General features: G+C 50.5%; 4 protein-coding genes across 4 annotated transcripts, besides 1 other annotated feature; 3 read left to right on the top strand and 1 right to left on the bottom strand.

Moving 5' to 3' along the window:
• Positions 1–3,066: 3,066 nt before the first annotated feature.
• Positions 3,067–5,167, bottom strand: CTRU02_207456 (phospholipase c; the record flags this gene model as incomplete). The annotated part of the gene is made up of 2 exons (XM_036719156.2): positions 3,067–4,521; positions 4,583–5,167. The coding sequence occupies 2 exons, from the start codon at positions 5,165–5,167 to the stop codon at positions 3,067–3,069; spliced, it is 2,040 nt and encodes a 679-aa protein (XP_036588863.2).
• Positions 5,168–6,866: 1,699 nt separating this feature from the next.
• On the top strand, positions 6,867–7,124 carry CTRU02_207455 (uncharacterized protein; the record flags this gene model as incomplete). Its single annotated transcript, XM_036719157.1, has 2 exons — positions 6,867–7,004; positions 7,116–7,124. 2 exons carry the CDS (start codon positions 6,867–6,869, stop codon positions 7,122–7,124), a joined length of 147 nt encoding a protein of 48 aa, XP_036588864.1.
• A 4,906-nt stretch (positions 7,125–12,030) lies between these two features.
• Positions 12,031–12,455, top strand: CTRU02_207454 (uncharacterized protein; the record flags this gene model as incomplete). The annotated part of the gene is made up of 2 exons (XM_036719158.1): positions 12,031–12,107; positions 12,254–12,455. 2 exons carry the CDS (start codon positions 12,031–12,033, stop codon positions 12,453–12,455), a joined length of 279 nt encoding a protein of 92 aa, XP_036588865.1.
• A 6,975-nt stretch (positions 12,456–19,430) lies between these two features.
• Positions 19,431–22,989, top strand: CTRU02_207453 (proteophosphoglycan ppg4; the record flags this gene model as incomplete). The annotated part of the gene is made up of 3 exons (XM_036719159.1): positions 19,431–19,939; positions 20,005–20,808; positions 20,892–22,989. The coding sequence occupies 3 exons, from the start codon at positions 19,431–19,433 to the stop codon at positions 22,987–22,989; spliced, it is 3,411 nt and encodes a 1,136-aa protein (XP_036588866.1).
• Positions 22,990–23,942: 953 nt separating this feature from the next.
• Positions 23,943–24,020: a sequence feature (Short protein (CTRU02_207452, KAL0937721.1) was converted to a misc_feature.).
• Positions 24,021–24,600: the final 580 nt, after the last annotated feature.

Raw genomic sequence — 24,600 nt, 5'->3', positions numbered from 1 at the left:
CCGGCACTGGTGACCAGTCACTCTCGGGGCATTCTCCTCGATCGGACTAGTCGTCTGGTTGGAAGATCGAGTTTGTTGATAACTGACGAATTCCTTTCAGTCGGTCTGCACACAGCAACTTTTACTTCAACGCCGCATTAAGAATAAACCATAGCCTATACTTCCTTCTGGTTTGTCTCATAGACCGCCAACGACAAGCAATATCATTGGCAAGTCTCATACATGTTTTCTTTTTCTTCATGATCAACGGTCTCAAGCCAACGGCCATGGGGCGTTGTCTATCTTCCGCTACACCGTCACACCTGGCCCGCTGTGTATGATCCCGGAAGATCGACGCCGTCCCATCTGGCCTCTTCCGTTGTTTTTTTTTTTTTCTTAACTGCAGCAGTGACATCCTTGCTTTCATGCAGAAGCTGCAGTCCACCAGCTGGTGCCACCGGGTTAGGTATGTATGGAAGAACAACGTGCAAGTCATGCAGTCCTAATGCCAAGCTGTAACAGTCGGACAGGGCTGCAGCAGCATCGTGTAATGGAACTGCGGGTTCGAAGAGCGCCCCATTGTTGCAGGCAGCCGGGGCAAAATAAGCAAAAATACCAAAAAGCAGTCAGAAACAATCTAGATTCAGGCCTTCCCGGACGCCGGTTATGTGATTCTCAAGTAATTGGCACGAACCGAGAGATTTCAGATGCCGGTGTTCTTCGGCGGCTCTGGCCTTAACCCGGCAGGATACAATGTAGAAGATTTCGGTCCTAAGCGACAGAACGGCTCTTAACAAACAGGGAAGTGTATACGAGAATGACATGGGATGTCCAGGTAATACAGTAGCGGTCCTCTTTCTGTCTGTTGCGGACCCTTTGCCGGCAGTCCGCGCTGTGATTTTCAACGTTGCACAAACAAGAAGCATGCCTACCTGAGTACGACGTAGTCCCGCATCTAATCAGCCTCCACCTATGATGACCGGTCAGCACTAATACCGTTGGGAAGAAATAATTGAAGCGAACGGCGTCGGTGCCAACAAGCGACATGCCAGTCGACAATGCGGCTCTAAACACCCATCGTAGGCCCGCAAGTACCCGCTTTCTAGCCCTCTCTCGCATCTCTTTGTGTTGTTGTGAGGTGAGTCAAGCTACATCACTTATTGCACCAAGACCAAGGAATGTTGGGAAACGAAGTACCCCATCCTTGTTTTCTTAGCGAGTACATGAATGGCAGCATCATGCCAGAATTGAGCCACGCTCGGCCCCCAATAGCGATTGCATTCTCACTTATCACAAGACCCAGGCTGATCCGGGGCGAGAATGATCGGAGACGGACGTTGCAACTTTCAGGAGATGGGTACACAGAAGAAGCAAGAAAGGAAGGAAAAGATGGCACAGGGGATGAGACCTCCTTTTGGATTCTAAATGCTCCTCGTAATCCTTGTCGCAAGAGGGGGGGACTACGAGTTTCCTTTGACTGGTTATTGATTCTTCTATGTGATCGCGAGTTCTGCATAAACGCCCCCCTTCCTGACCTACATTTATGCGTGCTGTTGTTCCTTTCTTGCGGTCTCGACTGAACTCTGTTTCTGTCTCTGTTCCTTCTCCAGCAAGCCACCGGCCCCCAACGAAGACTCTCATGATCTGTTATGTCTCGCGGCCGTTCCAAATCTCGATCCACCCAAAACATGAATGATTAAAGAAAGGAATGAAGGGCCCGCCTGACTGTCTGTCAGTGCCTCTTGTCGCTCGCCAAGCGCTATTCCGTATCCAAAAAAGAGACTAAGAAAAAAAAAAGAGGGAAAAAAAAAACTCCCCGAGACACCCAGCTATAGGGTAAGTCTTATAAGAGAAACAGGAAAAAGAAAGAATACAAGTGATGGCTAACACGCCCCCCTCCCCTCCCCTCTCCCCAGGTAAACTAAGCAAAACTGCCTGGGCTTTCATGAAGAAACAATAAGCGGTGGAAAAGGAGGAAGAGACCGGGATGGCCAGCTCTAGTCAACAGGTATCGATTGGAAACAGAACCCACCCCATAAACGCCCATACGCCTCTCCGTTTTTTTTCTTCTGTTCCCAAGGTATCAAGTATAAGGTAAACCAAAGAATAGGAGAAGTGAAAATGAAACAAAAGAAAATGAAACCTCGATCCCCGCCCCTATGACTCTTTTTGCCTCCCAAAAAGGAAGCCATTCTGCTGCTCTCTTGCTCATCTGATCGATTTTGCACACACACACACACACACACTTATTCACCCGCTCACGCAATCAGTCCAAAAGTGGCTGGCATAAACGTGGAGCCGGATGGGCCGCTGGATGCTCTCGAATTGTTTACAAATCAAGAAGGGGAGCTCTCATTGCACCACTTTGTCGATCTTGACAAGCAGCTTGCCGCCCTCGATCGGACGGTTCTTGGTGTCCATGAGCTTGACGAAGCGGTAGCCGGGGCGAAGGCGGTCGAGCCGGATACACGCCCACGACAGCAGTTCGTCGCCGCCAATGTGCGGGTCATTTTCGACTTTGAACCTGCAGGATGGGAACCAGAAGCGTCAGTGTACCTGTCTTCTCAAAAACACAACATCCAACAAGATTTTTCTTCGGTCATAGGTCGTAGAACATGTGTCATGCGGCAGAGGATGCGGTGTGCAGCGGCTCAGCATGCCAGGGCGGCCATCGACAGCTGCTCAACATGTGCCCGACAAGCAGAACATGACCGGCTGGCGGCCCGTAACGGGATATTGATAGAATGGTAACACCGCAGAGGGAAAGGGAAAAAAAAAGAGGCTCGCCGAAGTTCCGTCCTTGGCTGTACGGCATGATGTACCTCTTTGCGACTATGACGCGAGCCTGACGGGTCACTGCACCTCATCCGAGGCTGGATCAGGCCATTCAAGCTTGGTTTCGTCGCCGTTCAGAAGATACACCACCCGCCCGCAGAGCGCACCACCTGAGGTCGGACCCGCGCACGGAAGGGTAGACGCGGGAAGACGGGAACACGCGACAGGCACTCTTTTTAGGTCGTGTGTCATAAGGCATAGGTGCGACTAACATACGACGGTGAAAAGGGAAATAAGCAGTAAAGAAGACACTTACCTGACGAAACTCAGCTCCTCTACCACCCTCGAGACTTTTGGGAACTTGAGCCGCGCTCCGTTTTCCCACTCGGGGTGGTCCGTATTTTTCGACTTCGTCTTGAGCTTGAAGTCGTCCTCATCGGCCGCTTTGCCATTAACAGCTCCAATTTCGACATGGAGCTCACACTTGACGAAAGGACGAAGATTTTTACCACTGCGGCTGCTGTCGCTGTCTGAGGAGCTGGCAGACCAGATATGCTGGCCCGCGATAATAGTGATGGTGAGTTCGAGATCACCTTGTGGCGCGGCGTCGACCTCAGTGGCTGTGTTCTTATCCGTGCTGCGATATCCAATAGGCTTGAGGACCCAGCCTTGTTCGTCTGCAAACATCCCCTCGTTCAGCATCATACCTTCGTCGAGATACTGCCAGTTTAGGGCAACCATTTGGACGCCTTTGCGCCAGAACGGACTGGGGTCGGGATTTGAGCTGTCCACGCGGGCACCGCTAGGGAAAGCACGCATGAAGAAGTTTTTGTTGTGGGTAAACATCTCTCGGGCCTTGGTCGTGTGTAGCTCGAGGATTTTACTCTCACTTATCGAGAAGATATGGCTCGGCTGCTTTGCTGCGTGTGTTTCGAAACTCTTAAAGTGCTCGCTGTGGGTGTAAATCGCTAGGCTGCTCAGAGCCTGAGAAATGCCTACTTTGGGGTTGTGTTGGACGGAAACTGCTGTTGGTGTTTGGCTGCGCTCATCTTCAGAGCTCGAGGCATCTTCATCTTGGGCGTGAATAGGTGACAAAGCAGTGGTGCTGGGGGGGACCTCAATCTTATGAGGCGCCTTCTTGACCTTGATCATGATCTTCCTCTTCATCTCCTCGAGCTTAGGAAGACGGAATCGTGGATCGATGCCTTCGCATGATTTGTCCACCAGCATCTCGCCCCATTCCTCCTTCATGATCCTCACCATCACATCCTGCTGCTCCGTGTCGGCGTGAACTTCCAGACTTACAATAAGGGGAAGCTCATTGGTCTCAAACGCAGACTCGCGAACAGCCTGGCACACCTCTCGGAACCCACAAGGGCTCGTAAAAGTCCAACCATGTGTAACAATTGGTTCGTCCTTGGGAAAGGGCAGGCGAGTTTTGCTAGGGGTCGGAGAAGCGGGTCGGAGAGTGTTATCCAGAGATTCAACCGAAGCACTTGGTCCTAGCACGGCGGCACTATCTGACGGGCCAAGTGACCTGCTGGCAGCGCTGGCAGTTCTAGTATGGCCATGGTCCTGTCCACTCCGTTCGCCTCCAATCAATTCTTCCACATGTTCCTTCAAGCTTGCCGCAACATTGGGGAACGACGAGCCAGAGAGATTCCTAGAATGTTCAGGCTTCGGAGACCGGGTTCCCTCCTGGGTCGTGATAGGTGTGTCCCCGTTCCAAACGTCGATTTCGATGCACCGGCATCCTCTCCGGAGAACCTGTGACTGTATGTGAGCAAGGGCAATCCTCCTGAAAAAGCCAGCACTCGTTCAACCATACCGTTTTGTAAGCTTCTGGAGAACTTGTTGAGGCAAGCTGGTTTCCCTCCAGATATGTGTTATGACTGCTACTGATGAAATAGTTTGTGATAGGTCGACTCAGGTCTTTCTCTTCGCTTTTCAGAGCTCGTGTGGCATCCAAGCCGTAGCGGCTCCACCAAAAATCGAGGAACTCGCCAAAGTTGTACTTCTCTATGTCTTCTGGTAGAATGTCCTCAGCATCGGTCTCTCCTTGGACATTCTCAAGGAATGCAATAAATTGCCCGCGGGTGATGCACGGCGAGCGAGATATCGAGGAGCGGCGGGACCGAAGATCATCGAAGACCTTTTTGAGGCGGTTCTGTATGGCTAAGCTGGCGTCGAATTCATTGGAGGTGGACGAGGTAGAAGAGACACCCTTGGGATCGGAGGCGGAGACGGAAGATAATTCGGTTGCTCCATCCACGTTCGTAATGTTGATTCGGGGAGTCTGCTGGTTCGGTCGAAGGTGGTAACCATTGCTTGTGGGTGATAGCAAGGTAGTCCAACCCACTAATTTCTTGAGGGTGGCTTCCGAGGTCTTGTTGGTGTTGGAGAAGAGGGGCATGGTGAGAGTCCGCTTCCTGGGACCTCTGTCGTCGGTGGGGGTATTACGGCGTCGGAGCTGGACAGATGTTAGCCATAAGAATCTCGCCTCCAATGAAGAGCGTATCGGAACCGCGGAAGTCCAGAGGTCCCGGAAACAATACGCCTCAGCATAGGATCAAGGGACATCAGCTTGAGGTCTGCTGATGTCAGACGGACTGGCAGGACGTACGTAGAGACACATAATGGTCTAGCTGTGGCAGCTAGAAAACCTATATTTCCTCTCTTCGGGGTTTGGGATTCAATACGCGTCGAAGGATTGGAGGTTTCGTCTGTCGGGTCGATTGGCGTGGGGTAGAGGTAGGCTTCAGCTCGATAGCCCCCTTGGTGCTATCTAAAAGGCAGAGGGTATGGCTTCGCAGCTTAGAATGTGTACTCAGCCCATTGGAAGTTTACATGCTCCTAGGAAGGGAATGAGAAATCAGAATAAGTTGAAGAGAAGTAAAACCAACTACTTGGAAGTCAGGATTGAAAATCGAGGTTGAAGCATGAGAGGAACAACGAGGATAATTTCAACGGAGTGGGATTGTGGTTATGCGTGTCAGCAGCTGAAGACATGGGGAGGGGACAGCCTCGTCCGGTGGTGCAGCAGTGGCCAATGGGAAGGGCTCAGCACTGCCCCATTGATCTGGACCCCTGCTAAGAGTGGTGCCGTCGCCCTGCTAGTAGTGTGCTGTAGCGTTGTGCCCCGTAGCATTTTGTTCCTAAACCTTCCACCGGGACTGTGACTCTCGGTAGCACAGATGGGGCAGTGGAGGACGTGCGACATTTGGCGATGACGGAAGGGTCCATTTCTCCCCTGAATCAATCCATGTTCTGTGCGTCTTGCATGCTTGTTATGCTGCAGCCTGATTGTCAAGCGTTGTTGTATGTCTCCTGAGCATGAGGAATTTCGCCTGGTTCAACGGCGTGCACATTCCACGTTCGTCTTTACTTTAAGTATGATGCTGCTGGAACCAGCCGAGTATGCCACAGAAAAAGCCCTGCGGTTTTGACGCACAATTGGCCGATCTCGTCGAAACTCGACCTTTGGCGTGATGCATGCACAGTGACAAGGCGGCGTTTTTTGGGGGCGGAGTCTGCTTGTGATGACCATGTGTGCGTGAGGGTGTGCGTCGCGACGTGGAGCGTTACATTTACTGCCTAGAGGTAGGATATTAGGGGGAAAAAAAAAAAAAAAGAGTGCTTGGAAAGAGCAGGATTTTATTCAGCCCCAATTGCAAGTCGCCTTTGCATACCAAATTGGGTAATCGTACCTCCACGCATCGGGTCTGGCCAATGTACCAAGGCAGTAAGCAGAAGGCTTTCTTGTGACCCCCCAGAACCGAAGAATTGGTCTCACGGTTTGACCGGCGATCTGCAAAGGGCCCTTTCAAGTTAGCGCTCTTGCCTTTGTATATCTGAGCAGGGGCAATCACACTACGGCCCCACCGGAACAGCAAGTTGGAAACCTGTGTACGAAGAACTTTCAGTGTGGTCATAAGATCATGTGCAGGCAGCTTTATGCACACATCGTAATTTGGCATGATGGCACAAGTTAAGATTTATGTTCCAGTTTACTGACCAAAAGATCGGTTTATTTCCTAAAGGTAGAACCTCGTTACATCCACACTCAATCACCGATAGTGTGTGGAACGATAGTATACATCACGAACCGACCGATGATATGGGCACGCTTCCATGAGAAACAGCTCTACTTCAACTTTTCTTTCCTTTGTTCTCAGTCTCTGTTTAAATATAGTAAAATAACTCGACAACTTCAAATACCCAGGCGACACGTACTCTTATTGTGGTTTCCTGTAAGTGTTTTTTATATTCATGGTGAACGGTCCAGCTAGAAGAAGGCTGATGATCGATTATGTCAACAAATCCATCATGGATAACTCTAACAATTGTTTTGTTGAGTGCAGGTGATATGAAAACACTGGGCTGTCTGTAACCAAACGCAGAACCAAAATACTTGTGGCTTTCTGGTTAATTTCTAGGCGAAGGATTAATTTAATTGTGATACAACAACAGTCAACCTTGCTTCATCCAGCCGTTTCGAAACTCAACCTTTCGTCTTGTGTGGTATGATCAGACTCTCTGCAAGCTACAAGTTTGTGTTGTAAATATAAGAGGTTTCCAAAGGGCGAATGCGAGGCACGAGTCAAGTGGAAGACAATAAGTGACTTGATGTTTGGGGGTCTAGTAGAATATGTTCCCGACTTCTGCGCGATGCTGAATGGGAATAGTTGGTTCCTTGAGGTCAATAATCAGGCGTCAATCTGGCCTCTGCCAAAAACCTTTGAATACACAGTCTTTGGACGAACTGGCACACCGCTATCGACAGAGCATAGTACAATCCTCTTCCACGTACATACCACAGCCTGAAGTCAGAATCACAACCTCCGTTCCCCCAATCCAAGATTCATTCAGGCACCAACTTTGACTGGTCGGATAGAGAAACAACAATGCTTCTACTGCCGTCATCCTGTACGATTACCAGGTAGATTGTTTTGTTGTGTTCAGGTCTTACAAGAGACACCTCCGCTGAGTTCATCCACATAAAGTTACTTAGCCCCACTGCGTCCCGGTCCGGGCCGCCTGCCGAGTCCGGCGTTCGCCATGTGGCTCGCACCGTCAAACCTGCTGTGGGTCAACGGTTCCGCCAGACCTCGGGGTACCTGCACTAGCGTCTTGACTAAACATATGCCTCATTCGAATTATTTCTGCATTTTGTCCTATGGTTGTAAAAAATCAAAGTCCTTCCGTTTGTGATGAGTTGGCTTGTTGGCGTTGTTTGGCCTTTAGCATTTCACCTACTACGCCAGCTATAGATGCCTATATGAGGGATATGGCGACAAAGCACAGACTCCCAGGCACAAGTTCTGAACCACGATTCCTCCCAGTGCCTTATAATAGCCAGACCACGGGAATTTAGTCAATAAAGCTTGTGGCGGTGTTGTGGTTGTATCCATGGGAGCACAAATATCTCCATCTTATGTGGATAGTACTGCCTTGCAGGTAAATGTTGGCCACAACGGCTTTAAGACTTGGTGATCAATCTTCAAAACATAGAAAGATTCCTCCGCATATACTCAGCCGCATCTAGCGCTCACAAAGATGTAATATGTCAGAGACACTGTGATCGAAATGTAGCAGGCCCCGGATAATTGAATGCATCCTAGGTTCGTGGGCAAAGCAAAAGCATATGGTCTTCTATTGTTTAGTACACTTTGATAACCTAATCTAGTCCAGAGCGCTATGGATGGTCGTGGTAGGTTGGTGCTGTTAGACACAGGGCCGTTTTATGTGTCATTCTGATATGGGAATTTGGTGGTAAACTTGGTGTGGCTGAGGGCAACTGAGGGTTACGGAAAGGTCGATATTCCCGTGCCGACATATCAAGTTACTCTGAACAAGGATCTTGTGGTCTAGGCGCTCAAAACTCCCTTTATCAATCAAGGCTTGGAAATACGAGAAGGGTTATGGGCTAAACAGTCCACCTCGATACATCCCAGCGCGACTCTCATGTCAATGAATGCAAAGGCAGCCAGTTGAAGTACTCCGTTCAAGAACAATCCAAATATGCGTCTTTTACAGCTGGAACAAGGAATATTAGAGGTAGATTATCTCAGAAACTTCCAACTACATCATGGCCTACAGCATCACAAGCCGCAGGTGTTAGCACGTTCCTTCCCTTTCACTATATCCATATATGGTCTACACCTCTTATGGGGCTATCTCATCGAACACCACCGATCTCCACACCTGCTTAGACAGAATGAGGTCCTAAGCATTATTAACTGTTTCGAGATCGGTTTCATAATGTTCCCATCTCTAGCTCTGATCAACATCATGATGGTTGCCTGCAACATAAGCTCACCTTTAAGAATCTCAACGGAGATGTACCAGATAATCATGTTACCAGTATTTATATATCCAGACTCAAGAGGGCATAAATTCCCCATATGGTATCACAACCTAAACTGACCTAATGCTACCCAGCGTCGTTACTATGTAGGAGAGCCACCACCGATGGTATTACACACGCCAAAGCCACAAAACCTACCACTACTTTGGCAGAACAGAGTCAATTAGCGCTTGAGAGAAGGCATTTGAATCGCTACGCTCAGCTAGGACCAGTATGGGTGATGCCGCTAAGAAATATCTAAATTCATCAAACGTGGTGGGTGTGTGCTGCACCCTGGTGTCACGTCCTCGAGTCCAAACAAGGTAACATGGTTGGAGACGTACTGCCGGACGAAATAATAAGTAGCAAACGTTTCAGTTCAAGAATGATAGAATTCATGGGACTTAAATGGATGGTCGGAGGTGAAAATATAACCCCAGAGACACTGTTGCTGAGTGGAGACACTACAAGGACACTTAACACCACCAGAGTCCTAGAGAGCGAACTCTCGCCTTAAGCAAGTGTTTCTATCGATTGATCCTAACTACAATTACATATTTTCCGATTGCAGTTCATAACGATGCCGTCTCATGACAGTATCATACCTCCCAAATATCAAATCGCCCAAATTCGACGAAACATGAGGAGCTAGCTCGACAACGTGTGACGAAGGAGACTATCGCAAGAGCTGATGCAACGAAAGACAGGAGTATGCTGTCTGTTGACACAGTCCAGGTTACATGTAAGAATATATTTCAAAGATGGACTCTGAATATCTCTAAAGACACAAATATATGTCGCTTTCAATCTTGACATGCGTTTCCACGGAGCCATGAGAACCATCATGCAACAGATCCAGTACATTGGCTACAAACAGCTCATAGACACTTCTAAGGCCAGTAAATCTTGACGAAATAGACATCCTCAAGTTTGCCATGTCCGATAGCGTCATGATCTTGAGTGGCTACGTCTGGTGGTCTGAACTGTTTCTGGAAATCCACGCTGAAAATGCGGTTGTTCGGACGACCTGGGAATGCGTATTCACTCCTTGGTCTGGGCCCAGAATCCCGGATTCCCCGACAGAAACGGAGTGGTCGCCATGGGTTACAGCTCAGCAGGGCACAATATTTCTGTACTGACGCCAAAATATTCAATTCATGGCAGCAAGCATACGTCATCTATCCTCTTCTCATATGTCCCGTAACGCCGTCAACATAAAGTGTAGTCCCATTAGCAGCTCACTGTTTCTTTTGGCTATAGGAAGCCCCTACATAGTCTTACCAGCAGCATTGAGTGATCTTCAAACTGATCAGGAGATCAGCCTGAACGTGGTAGAGGGCTGAAAATACAGATGCTGTGATACAACTACTTCTAGGGCACACCTCGTCGTCATTCGTTATGGGAAAGCCCGGCCATCGTCCCGGGGCAGGGTTGACAAACCGTCAAGAGCCGGGCCGTCGTGCGTCGTATGTAGCATGACATCCTCATATTATGCACAAATTATACATACCAATCCATAGCCACCGAGTGGGGCCGAATCCAGTCCCCTAAAGCAGCAATATGTGACGGCCGAATCCCGTCACCCCGGCACAGCTTCTGCCGGTGGCCTTGTCTCTGTAAGGATGACGACAATGTTGAGTTCCCTATCCGCAAAGGATATAGTGGGTATATTTCCTCATAACGGCCTCCTCTGATAATCCTATCTCACCCACCCCCCGCAAAAAGCACAGATTGTCGTTACTGCCAACATCTCATCTATTGGCGTCCCTGCAACAACGAAAGCTGACTAGAGACATATTAAAAAAAAAAAAAAAAAAAGCCGTGTTGGAGCCCCTTGCTGGGGGCATTCTAATTCGACCAGGTTCCTATTTAAAGCAGAGACGCGTTGGGCTGTGGAACTCTGGGGAGGCCCCCTCTTCTGGGCTGACGATCCCTATCAAAAGTGATATTATGACATGCCAATGCAGTCAGCTCGTAACCGACTGACAAGACTGACTGACGGTAGCCTTGTTGTTCCATCGAGTAACAAAAAGTATCTCCGCTTCCTGCCGAGCTCTAAGTTTTGCTGTAACGACCAGTTATCATTCTACCACAGGAATCATCAAATAAACCAAACGTATGATAATTAAAACTCTAAAAATATTTTGGACGTTTTTCCCCGCCTTTTTATTTTAACCCGAATATTGGGGCCCCTTTACGATAGTTATTTTGTAGTACAGCAGCGACCGGCATATCTTCTTGTCACCCCCTTGACGGCCAACTAAAGATCCAAAACTGGAACCAAAGGCGGGCTGAGGCTCCACCCAGCAACATCTTATTTCCCACCTGCGCGTGCTCAACTCTGGGTTGCCTGTCGCCATTGCCAGAGGCGGGCTACCGTTTTCCGTAGTCTTTCTCCTCCGTCCCGGTACCAACACCTTGCGGGCAACTAACCATGCACACCGCATGGGGGAACGTTCGGGGTAAGTGGAGAAGTAGTAGTCTACCGCTGCAGAACAGTTCCGTGGCGTGAGATGTGTAAATTGAGCACTAGCTGGCGCTCGCAAAACCTTGGATCTCAGTAACGACGTCTGACCCCAGGACGACATCAGACCGCCCATCAGACCGCCCATCCTGAGGGACAAAAGTTTTTTCTTTTTTTTTTTTTTTTTTCAAAGAAAAGTAATTGGTAAGGCGCCACTAACGCTCGATCTTTTGGACCATTTCACGCACAAACCCCCAACTGAATTCTCCGACCACACTATTTTCCAAGTTGACACTCGGAACTGCCGGCCACTCTCGGACGTAATCGAGGGAATACCCCGCGCAAGCACAGATCTCAACATATCGTCTGTGTGACGTAAATCAGAGACGCGACGTAGAGACCAGAACCGTCGTGCCGCGTCTAACCCTATCGTTTCCCAAGCTTGGTACAGCCCGCTACTGTAACAATGTCGACACAACGCAACAGCGAAGCCGAAGTCAAGTCATGGGGATTTCCCCACGTTTTCACTTGGACCGATGGACCGTACGTAGTCTCTGACTTTCTTGGCAAGTTGGGGTTCGACGAGATAGACGTCGACATCGACGGGTTCTCTCCATTCACAGTGCCAGCTTGTACCATTGAAGGCTCGCCCTGACCCAAAGTCAATGATGGCTGACTTCTAAGTTTAGGAAAGCACACTACCCCCCTCATTCGCATCGGAGCCTGACGACTCATCTGATTCTGAGAGGTAGCCTGACTATCACATACCCAAAGGATGAGCAGCCTGAAAAGATTACCTACGGCGTTGGCGATCGCATTGACGTCGACGCCGGTCGCGTGCATGAGGTCTGGATTGGTGACGAAGGGTGTACCTATGTCATCGGGGAGTAAACGTTACAAGATGAGGTTTTTGTTAGTGAACGGGAGCGTTTTTGCTTCCTTACGTCGCCAGTGGCCTAGAAAGCTCGCTGGCTGTCATGTAAAGCCTATACTAGACGCCCAGCTTCGTGTACTGAGCGCACAACCCATCAAATGTATCAAGTGGTTCCAGATCCCGTTAGTCTATCCCTTTGATAGGAATAATGAGTGGCCCGGAGAAGCCGCTGAATCCGCGACAGGGCAGAACCATTTGTAGGATGTAAATTTGAACCCGACACTTGGCCGCAAGCTTGACTGGATTTACTTTACCTGGCACTTCCAATCACCAATAGCAACTTGCTCGAGAGTCTGAAGTCGAACGCCCGGTCAGAGCGTCTGCCTCCTTTCCTTAGCCAGAAGAAAGAATGTATCGGTCTTTCAGTCGGAGGTTGAATCGTGGCGTGACGAGTCTCCTCGATAACCTAGTGTGCCTTTGCCGTGATTTCATTATGTAGTATCGAGCCACAGCTTCCGCAGTACTGGCTAACGGCTCAAGCATGCGCAATGCGCAAGTTCGGTGCATCCGTGGATGCATCGCCTTGCATAGGCGGATGGACGAAGCTCGAGAGACAAGAGGCGAAATATTCCTTGTGTTGCATAGGCTGAGGAATTGGTCGGGGTCGCGCTCGAACAAACGCAAACGGATAGAATCCCCCTCGTGGTGAGAGAAACGACTTTGAAACATGGAGTAGTTCTTCGCCCGTGCACCCTGGACCTAGAAGTCTCCATATTCCCTCAGGCACTGGGTATCAAAACGTTCCGGAAGGCCATGGAACCCTGACATGCTTGCCAATGAGGCGAAAATCGTCTGTTCAATGTGGCCAACTGACTCAATCCTGAAGGCAAAGGACGGAAATGTTGGGACGGGCAACCCTCAGGCTGAAGCGAGAAAACTCGCTGAAGGGTCGTCGTACAAAAGATACCGATTTTCGGAATGACGACGCGCCTCCGAGTTGGAGGCGAAATTCAGTTCTGCAATCAAGCGCTTATTCGGCCAACTCAGCATAACCCTTTAGCTTCACCTTTTGGCGTTGTCGGATTGCAGTTGGGGAAGTCGACTACTACTAGGCATCCAACTAGCAGTATTTCCGGTACCGAAGAGTAGTCTAGGCCATAGCAAAAGAAGGCGCTAATTTCTCTTCTTGCCCAGGACACCCGGACATCAAGTTCAATCTGCCTGCCGTCTCATGGACTTTCCCTCTTTACTGTCGGCTGCCAGGAGTAGCTGCGACGCTCATTGTCTGGTGGAGAGCATGGTTTGGACGACAACGTAAAACTCTCAACCATGGCGAGTCATTGCTAACCAGCTATCAAGTTTGACTCGAAACCACGACAAGGGCGCGACTTCGCTGGCGAAATTGTCTTGCATGGTGCCATTGTAAATGATTCGGAGAACAAGCGGTCGCAAGCCTATTGCAGTGGTCTGGACCAAGTGCGTGCGATGAATCGCGTGCTACTAGCTGACTGACGTGGACAACACTTGCACAAGTTTTGCGTCAAGTTAAATTTTGGAGACAACCGACAGTTTTCTTTTTCCGAGTAGCCGGCTATAGCTGTTGGTCAGCGGCAACAGTCTGGAAAAGTGAAGGGCAGGGCCGAGAGTAATGCGACCGCAGCTCAACCTGGCTTAAAAGCGCAGCCATTTTCAGGTTGCATGATCATCCGGCCTTAAAAATTGGAGCCCGCCGAGCCGTTCCATATTCGAGTGATTTGCTCCGACGATGCTCCGGGCATGGTGGTCAGGCAGTGTATCGCTTCAGTATGTGAAGTGTTTCGGTTTGCCATGGGACAAACGGGCACATCGGAATAGCAGCCCATAGGGCTTTGTATTTTGCCGTAGTGCAGACTGAAATGCAAGCAAGTCTTCGTAGCAAAATAATGGGGTGGAGAATAGTCCATCATTGCGTGTTCATTATTCAACATCTTTCTTGATACTGAAAATCCACTCCCGTTGGCAGGGATGGTGCTAGAAACACCACCGGCAAGAGGATGCAGTCTCAGCGATGCTGCGGGTTAGCGGAGTTAGAGCGATAACAGACATGATAAGTTTGAACCACAGAAACACCGCCGGCTAGTGAAGTACCCGGTACATCTGATGCTCCCTGCAACTCTTCAAAGTAGTCTCATATGTAAGCCCTCTTGTTCATAGACTCCGAGCGAATATAGCTAATTGCAGTTTCAACCGAAAGAGAAAGCAGGAGCAGCAGATAACCTGTCCTTAGCGAGTCAAGCGGTGCAAGAACGGCCCAGGCACAGTGATATGCTGCCACGGGCGATGACCGGGAGCAAATACAGAACGGTAGAGTGTGCAGCGTCTCATTCTCAAGCGTTTGAAATTGACGGTGGCCAGGAATCCTGGGTAGAAGGAGAGCAGGGTAATGAACTCCACAACGGTACGGAGTGTGCGCTTTCGGCGATGGCAAGCAACCGTGCAATGTCGCTAGGAACTTTTTTCACGACGGTGGCCCATCACCTTGGCTGGCATATTGACCATTCGGAAAATAGCCCACCAAGAAAAGTAGACTAATAAGCGATCTCGATGACGGCCGTCGTCTGTGTTCCTTCGGTGCACTCGCGTAATCCACCAATACTGTAAACAGGGTCTCTTGTGCAGAATGACGTTCCCAAAACGTGGCTTGCAGATAATGCTAGAGGCTCTTGACCATCTAGTGTGGAGCCGATAGCAATACTGGAGACTGGTAGAATGAATTGCAAGCATCAATGAGCTCTGAATGATCGAATGTGGGACGTGGTTTTCCTGTCTTGTTGCTCTAAACGAGGGCGTGGCTGAGAAAGGCCAATTTTACGAACCCCTGAACCTTGCCTCCGGGAGCGAGCCAAGTCTGGTGGGGGAGATTGCTTGCCGTGACACCAAGAAGCTATCTCAGGGCTGGAGCAGTAGTCAGTTCATAGCATGGAATCGTGAGGACGCAAGATGGAGTATTGTCTCGGTGTTGGCAACACTCCGATATTACAAGCCTCAATACGTTCAAAAGACCGCACCCCTCATTCGACGGAGATGGGGAAACAGAGCGCTTCCGTGCGGAAAACGAATACGTGCTTGGCTATCATCCGAAGGCCGACACTCCATCCCAAAGTACCGAAGTGACGACAGGGAATTATCGTTGTCCGGGCGTGGACAGGGCAGTCTCAGATTGTCTTATCCAACGTGGAAAGAATGGCTGACGGCGGTTGATGATCGACAACGGGCATCCCTTCGCATGCACAAACTGCATCGAGCTGGCCAGAAGTCTGCCGGTGAACATGGTGTGTGGTGGGAGGAGTCTGTGGGTGACCAGGATTGATGATGAGGATATGCTGGTCTCAGCGACTTCCGAGCGCCCAATCAAGTCAAGTGGCACGATCTGAAACAAGCATACTCTGAGCCTCAAGAGGGCGGCAAGTACGTACAGTGGCACAGCCAATATTGCGTGTCTGTAGAGTGAGTAGGATGGCATGCTTCACACACGACGCGAAGTATGCGCCCAGTGGTCAAGATGGACGATGAGAGATGAACTCTTTGATTTCTGTCGACCATGGCACGTACGTCGCCGGAGCGCGTTGGATAATGGCGAGAGGAAGGGGAGTGATCCCTGTCCTCTTAGCTTCCATTCAATATCGTTGTCTACTACGTATACTACTGCCACTAGTAGGCAGGTGGGACGGAGTAGTTGGCGTTGCATCGGAAGACGGAAAAAAGGCTCGGGGTGAAAGGTGGTACATAATTGACCGAACCGGGCCAACCCGAACTCTGGAACGGATGTAAAGCAGGATCTAGGGAGTAAGATGAAGAGGATTGGAAAGGCCATGTGAGGTCCAGCAGACGGCAGTTGTCATCGGAGGATTGGCTGGAACGGAATGGAGACAGAATCCGGCTTTGATCGTTAAATCGAGATGTATGTTCGCACCTGGCCTCCGCAGATGCAGAGAGGTTCCATGGGAAGGTGAGCTGCCCAGAGGATACATGAGGTTGGATACGATGCAGGCACCGGGGTCCAGAAGGAGCATCAAGGCACTAAGAAACGGAAGGCATGGAAGCACCTCACACAATAAACGTGGACTAGACGTGGGGTAGGAGAGCCCCGAGGTTTGGAGTCTACCAACCTATGATAAAGTAAGGTAGGTAGGTACCTTAACGTAAGTCAGATAAGGGGTAAGGAGTGGCCAGACCAGAGACAAAGAAACATGGGCAGAAACGAGGGCAGGAACTGGGACTGGATCTGGGACAAAAACAGGAACAGGAGCAGGAACAGCCTCGTGACGAACGGCAGCAAGCACGCAACGTGGTGGCTTGACGGAGTTGAAACAGAATGAGGAAGGGAAGGCGTGCACTTTCCCCCTCACTGCGACCCTCTGCCTTTCATTAACAAAGCTCAAGGTAATTCCACCTGCAGCGCCTTCCACTAGCTCACCAAGCCAAGCTGGTTTATTTCGGTTTTGAGCAGAAAGGAAGGAAACAGAAGGCTGGGTGAGCTAATATTGGCCTCCGGTGCGGTTTGGCGATGGCGGTCCTAAAGCACTAGGCTGGAGCTTACTTACCGTAGGATACTGCGCGGAACAGTCCACTCGAAACTTCGCACATGGGGGCTTCCGATGCTTCAATTGGCGGCACTCTAAAAAAGAACGAGAAAAAGATAAAAAAATTGGCCACACCAACGGCTACGAATGCCTCTCTAGCCTCCTAGCTGTTAGTGGGCCCCGGCGACAGGCGGCTTTAGCGATTGCCTTCAGCTAAAACATGCCTACGGCGCCGTTCAATTGAGTATGACGCCCCCAAATTCCCCATCCAAGCGGAGGAGGTCCTCTTGAACCCTCTTGGGCCCAGAAAGGGCACACCGCTAGCTCCTGCTGGCCTGGCGGGGCCGATCCGGTCCAGGCAGTCCCGAGATTTTGGCAACAAGCGGCGCAAGCCACCATTCAATCTTGATAATTCTTTTGCCAAAATTGACCAACTCATCAAACACGTCAAATTGCAATAACTCCGGACGTTGATGATGAATCAGGGTCTTTGCGGCCACGCTTAATACCAGCAGCAACCGCTGCCTGTGCCATGACATCGATTTGTCCAGTCCGATCCAATCAATGACTTCGATGCATAAACAATATGCACCCGAGCCACACCACAACTTCACACAGATCTGTGGTCGTCTATCGGGAACATTGACCATTACTGTCCTGCATCTCTCTGCCTGCCCGTAACCGCCCAGCTGCCCTAGCGTTCCGAGACATGGAATGACGCCTTGTCGTCTCCTCTTGCTCCCTTATCATTGTTGGCCACCGGACTTTACCTCACTGCCATAGACTCAATGCCTGGCTGATGGGCTGACCGCCCGCCCATGTCCACTATATGCATCTCGGACACGCCTAATCGTCATTCGCCCTGCGCAAGCTTCAGCTTCAACGCCAGCTCGCCTGGTCAGCCTAAAATGCCCGTATCAGACCATTCCACTCATTGTTCAAGGTCAGGGAGGGGCAAAATATTGCTGCAGACAAAGGTATGCTTCATCGAACGGGCTAGCATGACTGGATCGGTCACCTCAGCTTTGCTGTTGTGGCCATCGTTGCCATATAAGCCCCCCAAAGCCATTGTGTCTGAAGAGGTCCTTTGGAGTGGACAGAACAGGGCAGGGGCAACTTGTCTTTCTTTCAGAAAACAACGCCTAACCCAGTTAGACCGCGAACAATGGCATCAATCAGACGAAAGACCATATTGTACTCCATCCTCTCCAGATGTCCGCTATCCATGCCCATATCCTGGCCGCGGACAAGGTACTCTGTACTAGTACACGCTACTTTGACACTTCACCTCACCTTACCGCAGCTGTGCGGTGTCCCTCATCCCTCCCATTGCTAGGTCTCTCTGCGTTGCCTCCGCCTTTACTGGGTATTCAATGCCACTTGATGCCGCTACACCCATACGGATAGCCGTCCGACACGACTTGGCACTCCCCAACCACACCTTACGACCACGTCCCGCTCAGCCAAGACGCATGCCACTGCAGCCCTGCATGGGCCAGCAACCAGTGGGCTTGGAACTTGGAATAGCCCTGCCCATTCGCCGCCGCAGGCGGTACTCTGTCCTTTTCCACCCTACTCCAACCCACCTTGCGCGTCTCAAACCATGTAGGTCGTCACCGTAGTTCCACCTCCTGGTTTCTTGTGCATGGCATCTGTTCGAACAGATGCCATCTGAGGCCCATTCCTACACTGGCACCCAGCACCAACACCTACACACTCCCGGCCCAAACCTGCTTTGCTCTCGCTCACAAGTCCGTAAAAGCATGCACAACTTGCCACTGACCCCAGCAATTAGCTCTTACTGCCCAAGGCTTAAGAGAACAGGCATGCTCTGATGTGGAGTATCTGTCGGCTTAATCGATAGACGCTCGCTCGGTCTGGTCCGGTGCGCAGATGCTCAGACCCATGCAAGCTATGTTTTAATTGCGCCTATCCCACCACAAACCACCACTATCCTTTGTTCGTCCTGGTCTCCGTTTGGTGATCTATTAGACCCCTCGAGTGCCCCCTTTCCTCCTCGCTTCACTGATCGCGTTGGTCCTCAACCTTGCCTTACATTGCATTGCTTGTCTTTTTCCCTTTTCTCCCCGACTTCAAGTGAGCTTTGCCTCCACACGGTCCAAGCTTATCACGCCATTATTCCCAATCTCACCGCACCGGCGCGGCGCATTCGTTTGTGGTGGGAACTGGGTAAATGAGACTGGTGTTCAAACAAGCAGACATCAGGTCTAAGAACATTCGCGCGGCATGGCAGTATCAAGGTCGTCTTCATAACATATTCCTGCTGGCTGGACATCCTCGCCCTTCTTCTCGATTTAATCAATTTATCCGCCCCTTGAGCCTTGAGCCTTGAGTTTGCCAGTTTGCAGTGCCCCTGCGAATCTGGACCAGGCACGAATAAGTCGGTAAGACGGCACCCACGGTGTCAAAATGGGCAACACACACTCGGTTGAATCGACACATCACTCCAGCACCTACGGTAACTCCAGTAAGAGATCTCCTCAGAAGCTGTCAAAACCGAGAGTCGGAAACCATGTCTCGACCCCACCCTCACAAGCAGCTGGCCTGTTAGGCAGCCATGATCGCACCGCATCCTTCAGCCTCCCACCATCTCGGTCGAATTCTCGTCTAGTGTCCCAAACACATTTGCCCAGGCCTTCAACATCAAATGGAGTACAAACAAACACGACTCCCCCAACCCAAACTATTCCTCCTGTACCACCAGTGCCCGAAGATAGTCCAGAACCATCAACAAGGGATTGGAAGCGTAGAGCCAGCCTGTTCCGTTCCAAGAGTTCCCAAGATTCCCGGCGGAAAGACAAAAGAAGACAGACGATTATGGTAAACCCAGAGATAAGCGACAGGATGTCAAGGGCAAACTCCATGACTTGGGAGTCTCAGAAGGACATGGACCAGGCAAGACAGTTGCAGGTGGACAGGTACGAGAGCAATGCCAATTGCATGCCCGATAAAGATTAACATGGCTAATTTTTTGATTCTCTAGCTGGCTCGTTCCTGGCAACCGACAGTCCATTAATTACAACCTAATGTCATACGAGTCGAGACGGTTACTCAATCTGAACGAAGAACTCACAGCCTGCGAGGAAAGCTCAATCATGTCTGAGAGTCACTTTGAGGTTTCGCGTTTTCAGATTTCGCCCAGCACATGGAAGAGTTCTCACCCTCTTCACCCTCAACCCGCGAGCGCGCAGATTACCAGAGCCAACTCCGACGTGTCTCTCTACGCCCCAGTGCGGCGGCGTTCAATGGTGCTAACCCCAGGCCTTGCAACTCGCATTCCTTCGGCAGCGGACTATTCATCTTCGAGGAGATCAAGCTTTCGGCGCAGCATGCCAGCTACACCGGCGTTTGGGCAGTCAAGATTGAACTCAATTGAGTCAAGCCTCAACCCCCCTGCGCTTTTCGATGAGTTTGTTGCCGAACAAGATCTCCCAGAGCTTCTTCACCCGCCTGTTAAAGAGCCCATTGAACGCGCTCTGACACCTTCCGATATGGACTATCGGCCACTTGGCGCGATGAAGTTCGGATCTTTGCGTATTACAAACGGGGCGGCCAGCCCCCTTCCCAGTCCGGATTTGGAACCGCCGGCAGAACAAAAGACATTGGCCGAACAACTTACGAACCCTGAATATGCCGTGCCGGAGGATTCGATGGACGAAGACGACCGTGGCCGCAAGGACCTTGAGGGCACTGTGTTGTTAGTGCAGTCAAGCGCTGTTCTCGAGGTTCACAGTCCGAGGACGACGTCTTTGCTGGGGACGGAGATGGCCAGGTCAGGGCCAAATTCGTTAGTAGCCCCCATTCTAACCTTTGCAAAAGATGGTGTTTGTTACGTAACCTTTTGAGAGTAACCATACTGACCTAAAGCAGGCCACTGAGCCCCGTACTGAAGGTTGCATCAAAGCATACAGCAATGGAAGACGAGCTGTTTGAGGACGATATGCAAACCGAATACTCGGCCGAGATTCTATCCGTTAGAAACGACCCAAATGCGAAACCATCCATCGAGCAACTGCAAGCGGACCAATCCCAGAGACAGTCGCGAGGCGTTGCTCGTGCTGACAGCGGCGTTGTTACCAGTCCAACGAGCGAATACCAGCCCAAGCCCCTTTCAAAGGCTGATTCCGGCTACAGTTCGAATGTCTCACTGAGGTCGTTTCATGCCAAGAAAACTGCCCTCGGAAAGGGCAAAAATGCTAATACCGCATTGGATGAATCAGACGATGAGAAATCTGACTCTAGTTTATCTCCTATTGTCGCTCTTCCGGCAACCAGCCATATTAATATCGACGATGTTGCAATTGCTGGTGCTGGTTCTGCACCCTCCACACTCCCATCTCAGCCCGCGAAATCCGATCAACCTTCGCCAAACAGTACCGCGATGGCTGTTACATCGCCAAGGTCGTTCTTCAACCTGAGCGCCGCCAATGCTTTCCGCAGGGATCGCAAAACTCCTGTGGTCCTGGATGGTACTAAAGTTCCCCAAAATGGACCCACCTCTCCGGAGTCCACTCCCTCGAGCGGCGCCGGTTCTGACAAGTCGAACTCGGTCCTCGCTATTGGAAGCGGGTCTCAACGAGCGAGCAAGTTCCAACGGTTTCTCACCGGTTCGGGTATGCGAGGTCCACCCGCTGTTCACACCACCCATCCTGCCGATGATACCATACCTACTGTGCCCTCGACTGTTAAGACAAAACTAGAGGAACATTCTGGTAGATTCCCAACGTCGACTAAGCGACTGACTCTACGTACCCAGGCGAGCAAGGACACCTTGAAGACGATTTTTAGCGTTGGCAGCACCGATGCTACCCAAATGGAGGACTGCCGAGATTCTTCTCCTGTGGCAGAACGAACGCTTATCACGAGGAAACCGGTTGCGCAGACAGCCGAAGAAGTGGATGAGCCCAAGACGCCACGTCGCCGCCATTTCCAGTCGGTGCCTTCCTCAATTGCACAAGCGGCAGCCTCGGTAATGCCTAGACGTTCGATCCATCGGAAACCGGTCCCTTCCACCAACGCGGAGAAGGACGAGTCCGTGAGCGAGAGCGTCGGTAGGAGTCTTTTGGACCAACCTATCACCACCATGTCCCATCAAGACGAATCTCACAAGCCGGCCAGTCGGACGTTCACAATGACTGCGCAAATGGAACGCAACATGGGCATACATCTTCAGGCGCAAGAGCTGATGCCCATGCCAGGCGATGGTGCCTTTATTTCCTCGCCTCACAGCCAACACTTCCCGGAGTTGTCCAGTAAGAAGAAAACGTCACCGCCAGTGAGTTTGTACACCCGTAGCGGGAAGACCTTTCGCAAGCAGGCTCCAGTTCGCCCACATTCTGCGTCATCTAGTGAGCCTCAACTCAGACGGCAGAGCTTGTCCAGGCAGAGCAGCCGTGAGACAATCCACAGCTACCCGTCAGCTTCACCATTGGCAGTCGGCAATGCGCTTGCCGTGCCCCCAATCCCGCCGATGAGCCCACGGCGGTACTCAATGCTGGACCAGCAGTCTACGATTCAACACCGAGCGCCTGAAGAGAGGTGGCGCCCTATTAGCCGCCCCGGCTTTGAACCTAGTCAGAACGTCCGCCCTGCCATACGTAGCCTGCCAACCGCATCTTCCACAGCTCAACCCACACGCCAACTCCGCCACCGAGCAAGCTATGACGGCTTCTCCCCGCAGTATCGTGGGCCAGTAGCCCAAGGACGCCCTTCTGTTGGTCAGCCCGTCAACCAATACGGTACCTATTACCAACAATTGGTAAGAATTGAGCAGCAGCAGCGGGAGAAGGAGGAGCGAGAACAACACCAGCGGGAACAGCAGGATTACTTCTCACCCGACAGCATCCAACCAGGCCTCACCCGTAGTCGGAGTCGCAGCCGCAGTGTCCACGCACACGGCAACCCTCCCTATCGTGTGCTGCACAGCTACAACTCGCCTGCCTACCGCAACGTGCCGATTTGGGGCTGAATATGCTCCAAATTGCGTTCGACCCTATTGCTAGAAAACGATTCATTATGGCTAGCCCCATCATTTCTTTTCGCAGACAAACCGAATTTTGCTGGCGTTTGGAACAAAAGCTACACCCACTTCGCGCTAACCGGCGCACTTTCTATTTTTATTTCCTATGTACAATCTATGCGCATACACATTGATACTCGATCGATATCGACGTCGGACATGAACTGGCTTTTGGACATACATATACATCTTGGATACCCATGGGGGCCTGATAAACACGGATCAACAGGCCAGGAGACTTTATCAAAAAAGAAAAAGAGAGTCCTGGTTAAGGGGGGAGGTACAACAGCACACACTTCTTTTTGTTCATTTTCAAGTTTTGACTTTGGAGGTCAAGCGGCGTTTGGAATACCCTTGAAATTGCAAATGAAGCTGGATTTACACAGCTAGTTCAGGAGGGATTGTGGGTCGTTCACGAGAGCGGAGATGCTCGGACTTCGTTGTCCAGGGGCTGTGACGTTGAAAATAAAGTTTGACCGAGCCACTAGTTTGAATACAGTACATTTGGAAATGAATTTGCTCCTTCAATGGCAACTTTGACACGCGTTTTTTCTTTATTTTTTAAATGGAGTGCGCCTATGTTTTAAGTCTCTAGAGACCGTTCACTCATCCGGCCCCACTTTGCCATCTTCCCGGGCCGCACTCGGAACTGGTTGAGAATTACGAATGTGGGGCCGCGTGTGAACCACTCGTTAGCATAGGACGGGGACATTGTTCAAGAGACACACACACACATATCACTACTCTAAGTATAGGAAAATGTAAATTACTCAAGTGAATAGATTCATTCACTAGTTTCGAATATTCAAATACAAAAACTATATACTTCTGCGAATAATGTTGTGTGTCACAGGTTCAGTCTTGCGTTGGTCCCATCAATATCGAAACACCTAGCTCCCTTCTTATTCTTCCATTAACGCAGAAGCAAGTACATACGACCATACCCACTGGAAAACTCGGGATCCCGTCCGCTCTCCCATAGATAAGCCAGTGAGGGCCGGATTAGTAGTTGGGTCGGTGACGACCAGCGAATACCTGGTGTTGTATGTATGATACCTTTTTATTGCACACTTTTTATGTTTCGCAAGTCAAACCCATCTCCGCTCGGAATTTGAGACGGACATATTAGTTGCAGTCCAAGAGCTCACCTCTAGAAGCGGGATGGCGTTCCAGCACATTTTAATATGCAGGAACCAGGGCTCGCCTTGCTCACGTTGTCGCAGGGAACCTGTGTACCATGACTCCATCGGCATTCGAGGTAAAGACGCGTCGGGAAACATGTACTAAAATACATACCATATACTATTTGCTTGGAAACTGAATAATCATTTGCATTGTTATCCATCTACTAGCGTCCTGGTTTAGTCCTCTGTCACTAGACTGTTCACCAATAAGCTGGGCAAATCTGCGAACCTTTATATACAAACATGCAGGCCCAAGGATAAAGCAGCTCCAAGCCACGGAGATGTCATATGGCCTACCAATCACTTGGTAAGGGGTACATGGATTCTCTATTTCAGGCCATACGGTCTTTACAGGTAGGTCTATGTCCGGTGGTCT

This window comes from Colletotrichum truncatum (assembly GCF_014235925.2).
Source record: "Colletotrichum truncatum strain CMES1059 chromosome Unknown Contig_0004, whole genome shotgun sequence".
In the NCBI taxonomy this organism is placed as follows: domain Eukaryota; kingdom Fungi; phylum Ascomycota; class Sordariomycetes; order Glomerellales; family Glomerellaceae; genus Colletotrichum; species Colletotrichum truncatum.
Note: the sequence above shows the minus strand (reverse complement) of the source record. Positions and strands in the feature narration are given on the sequence as shown.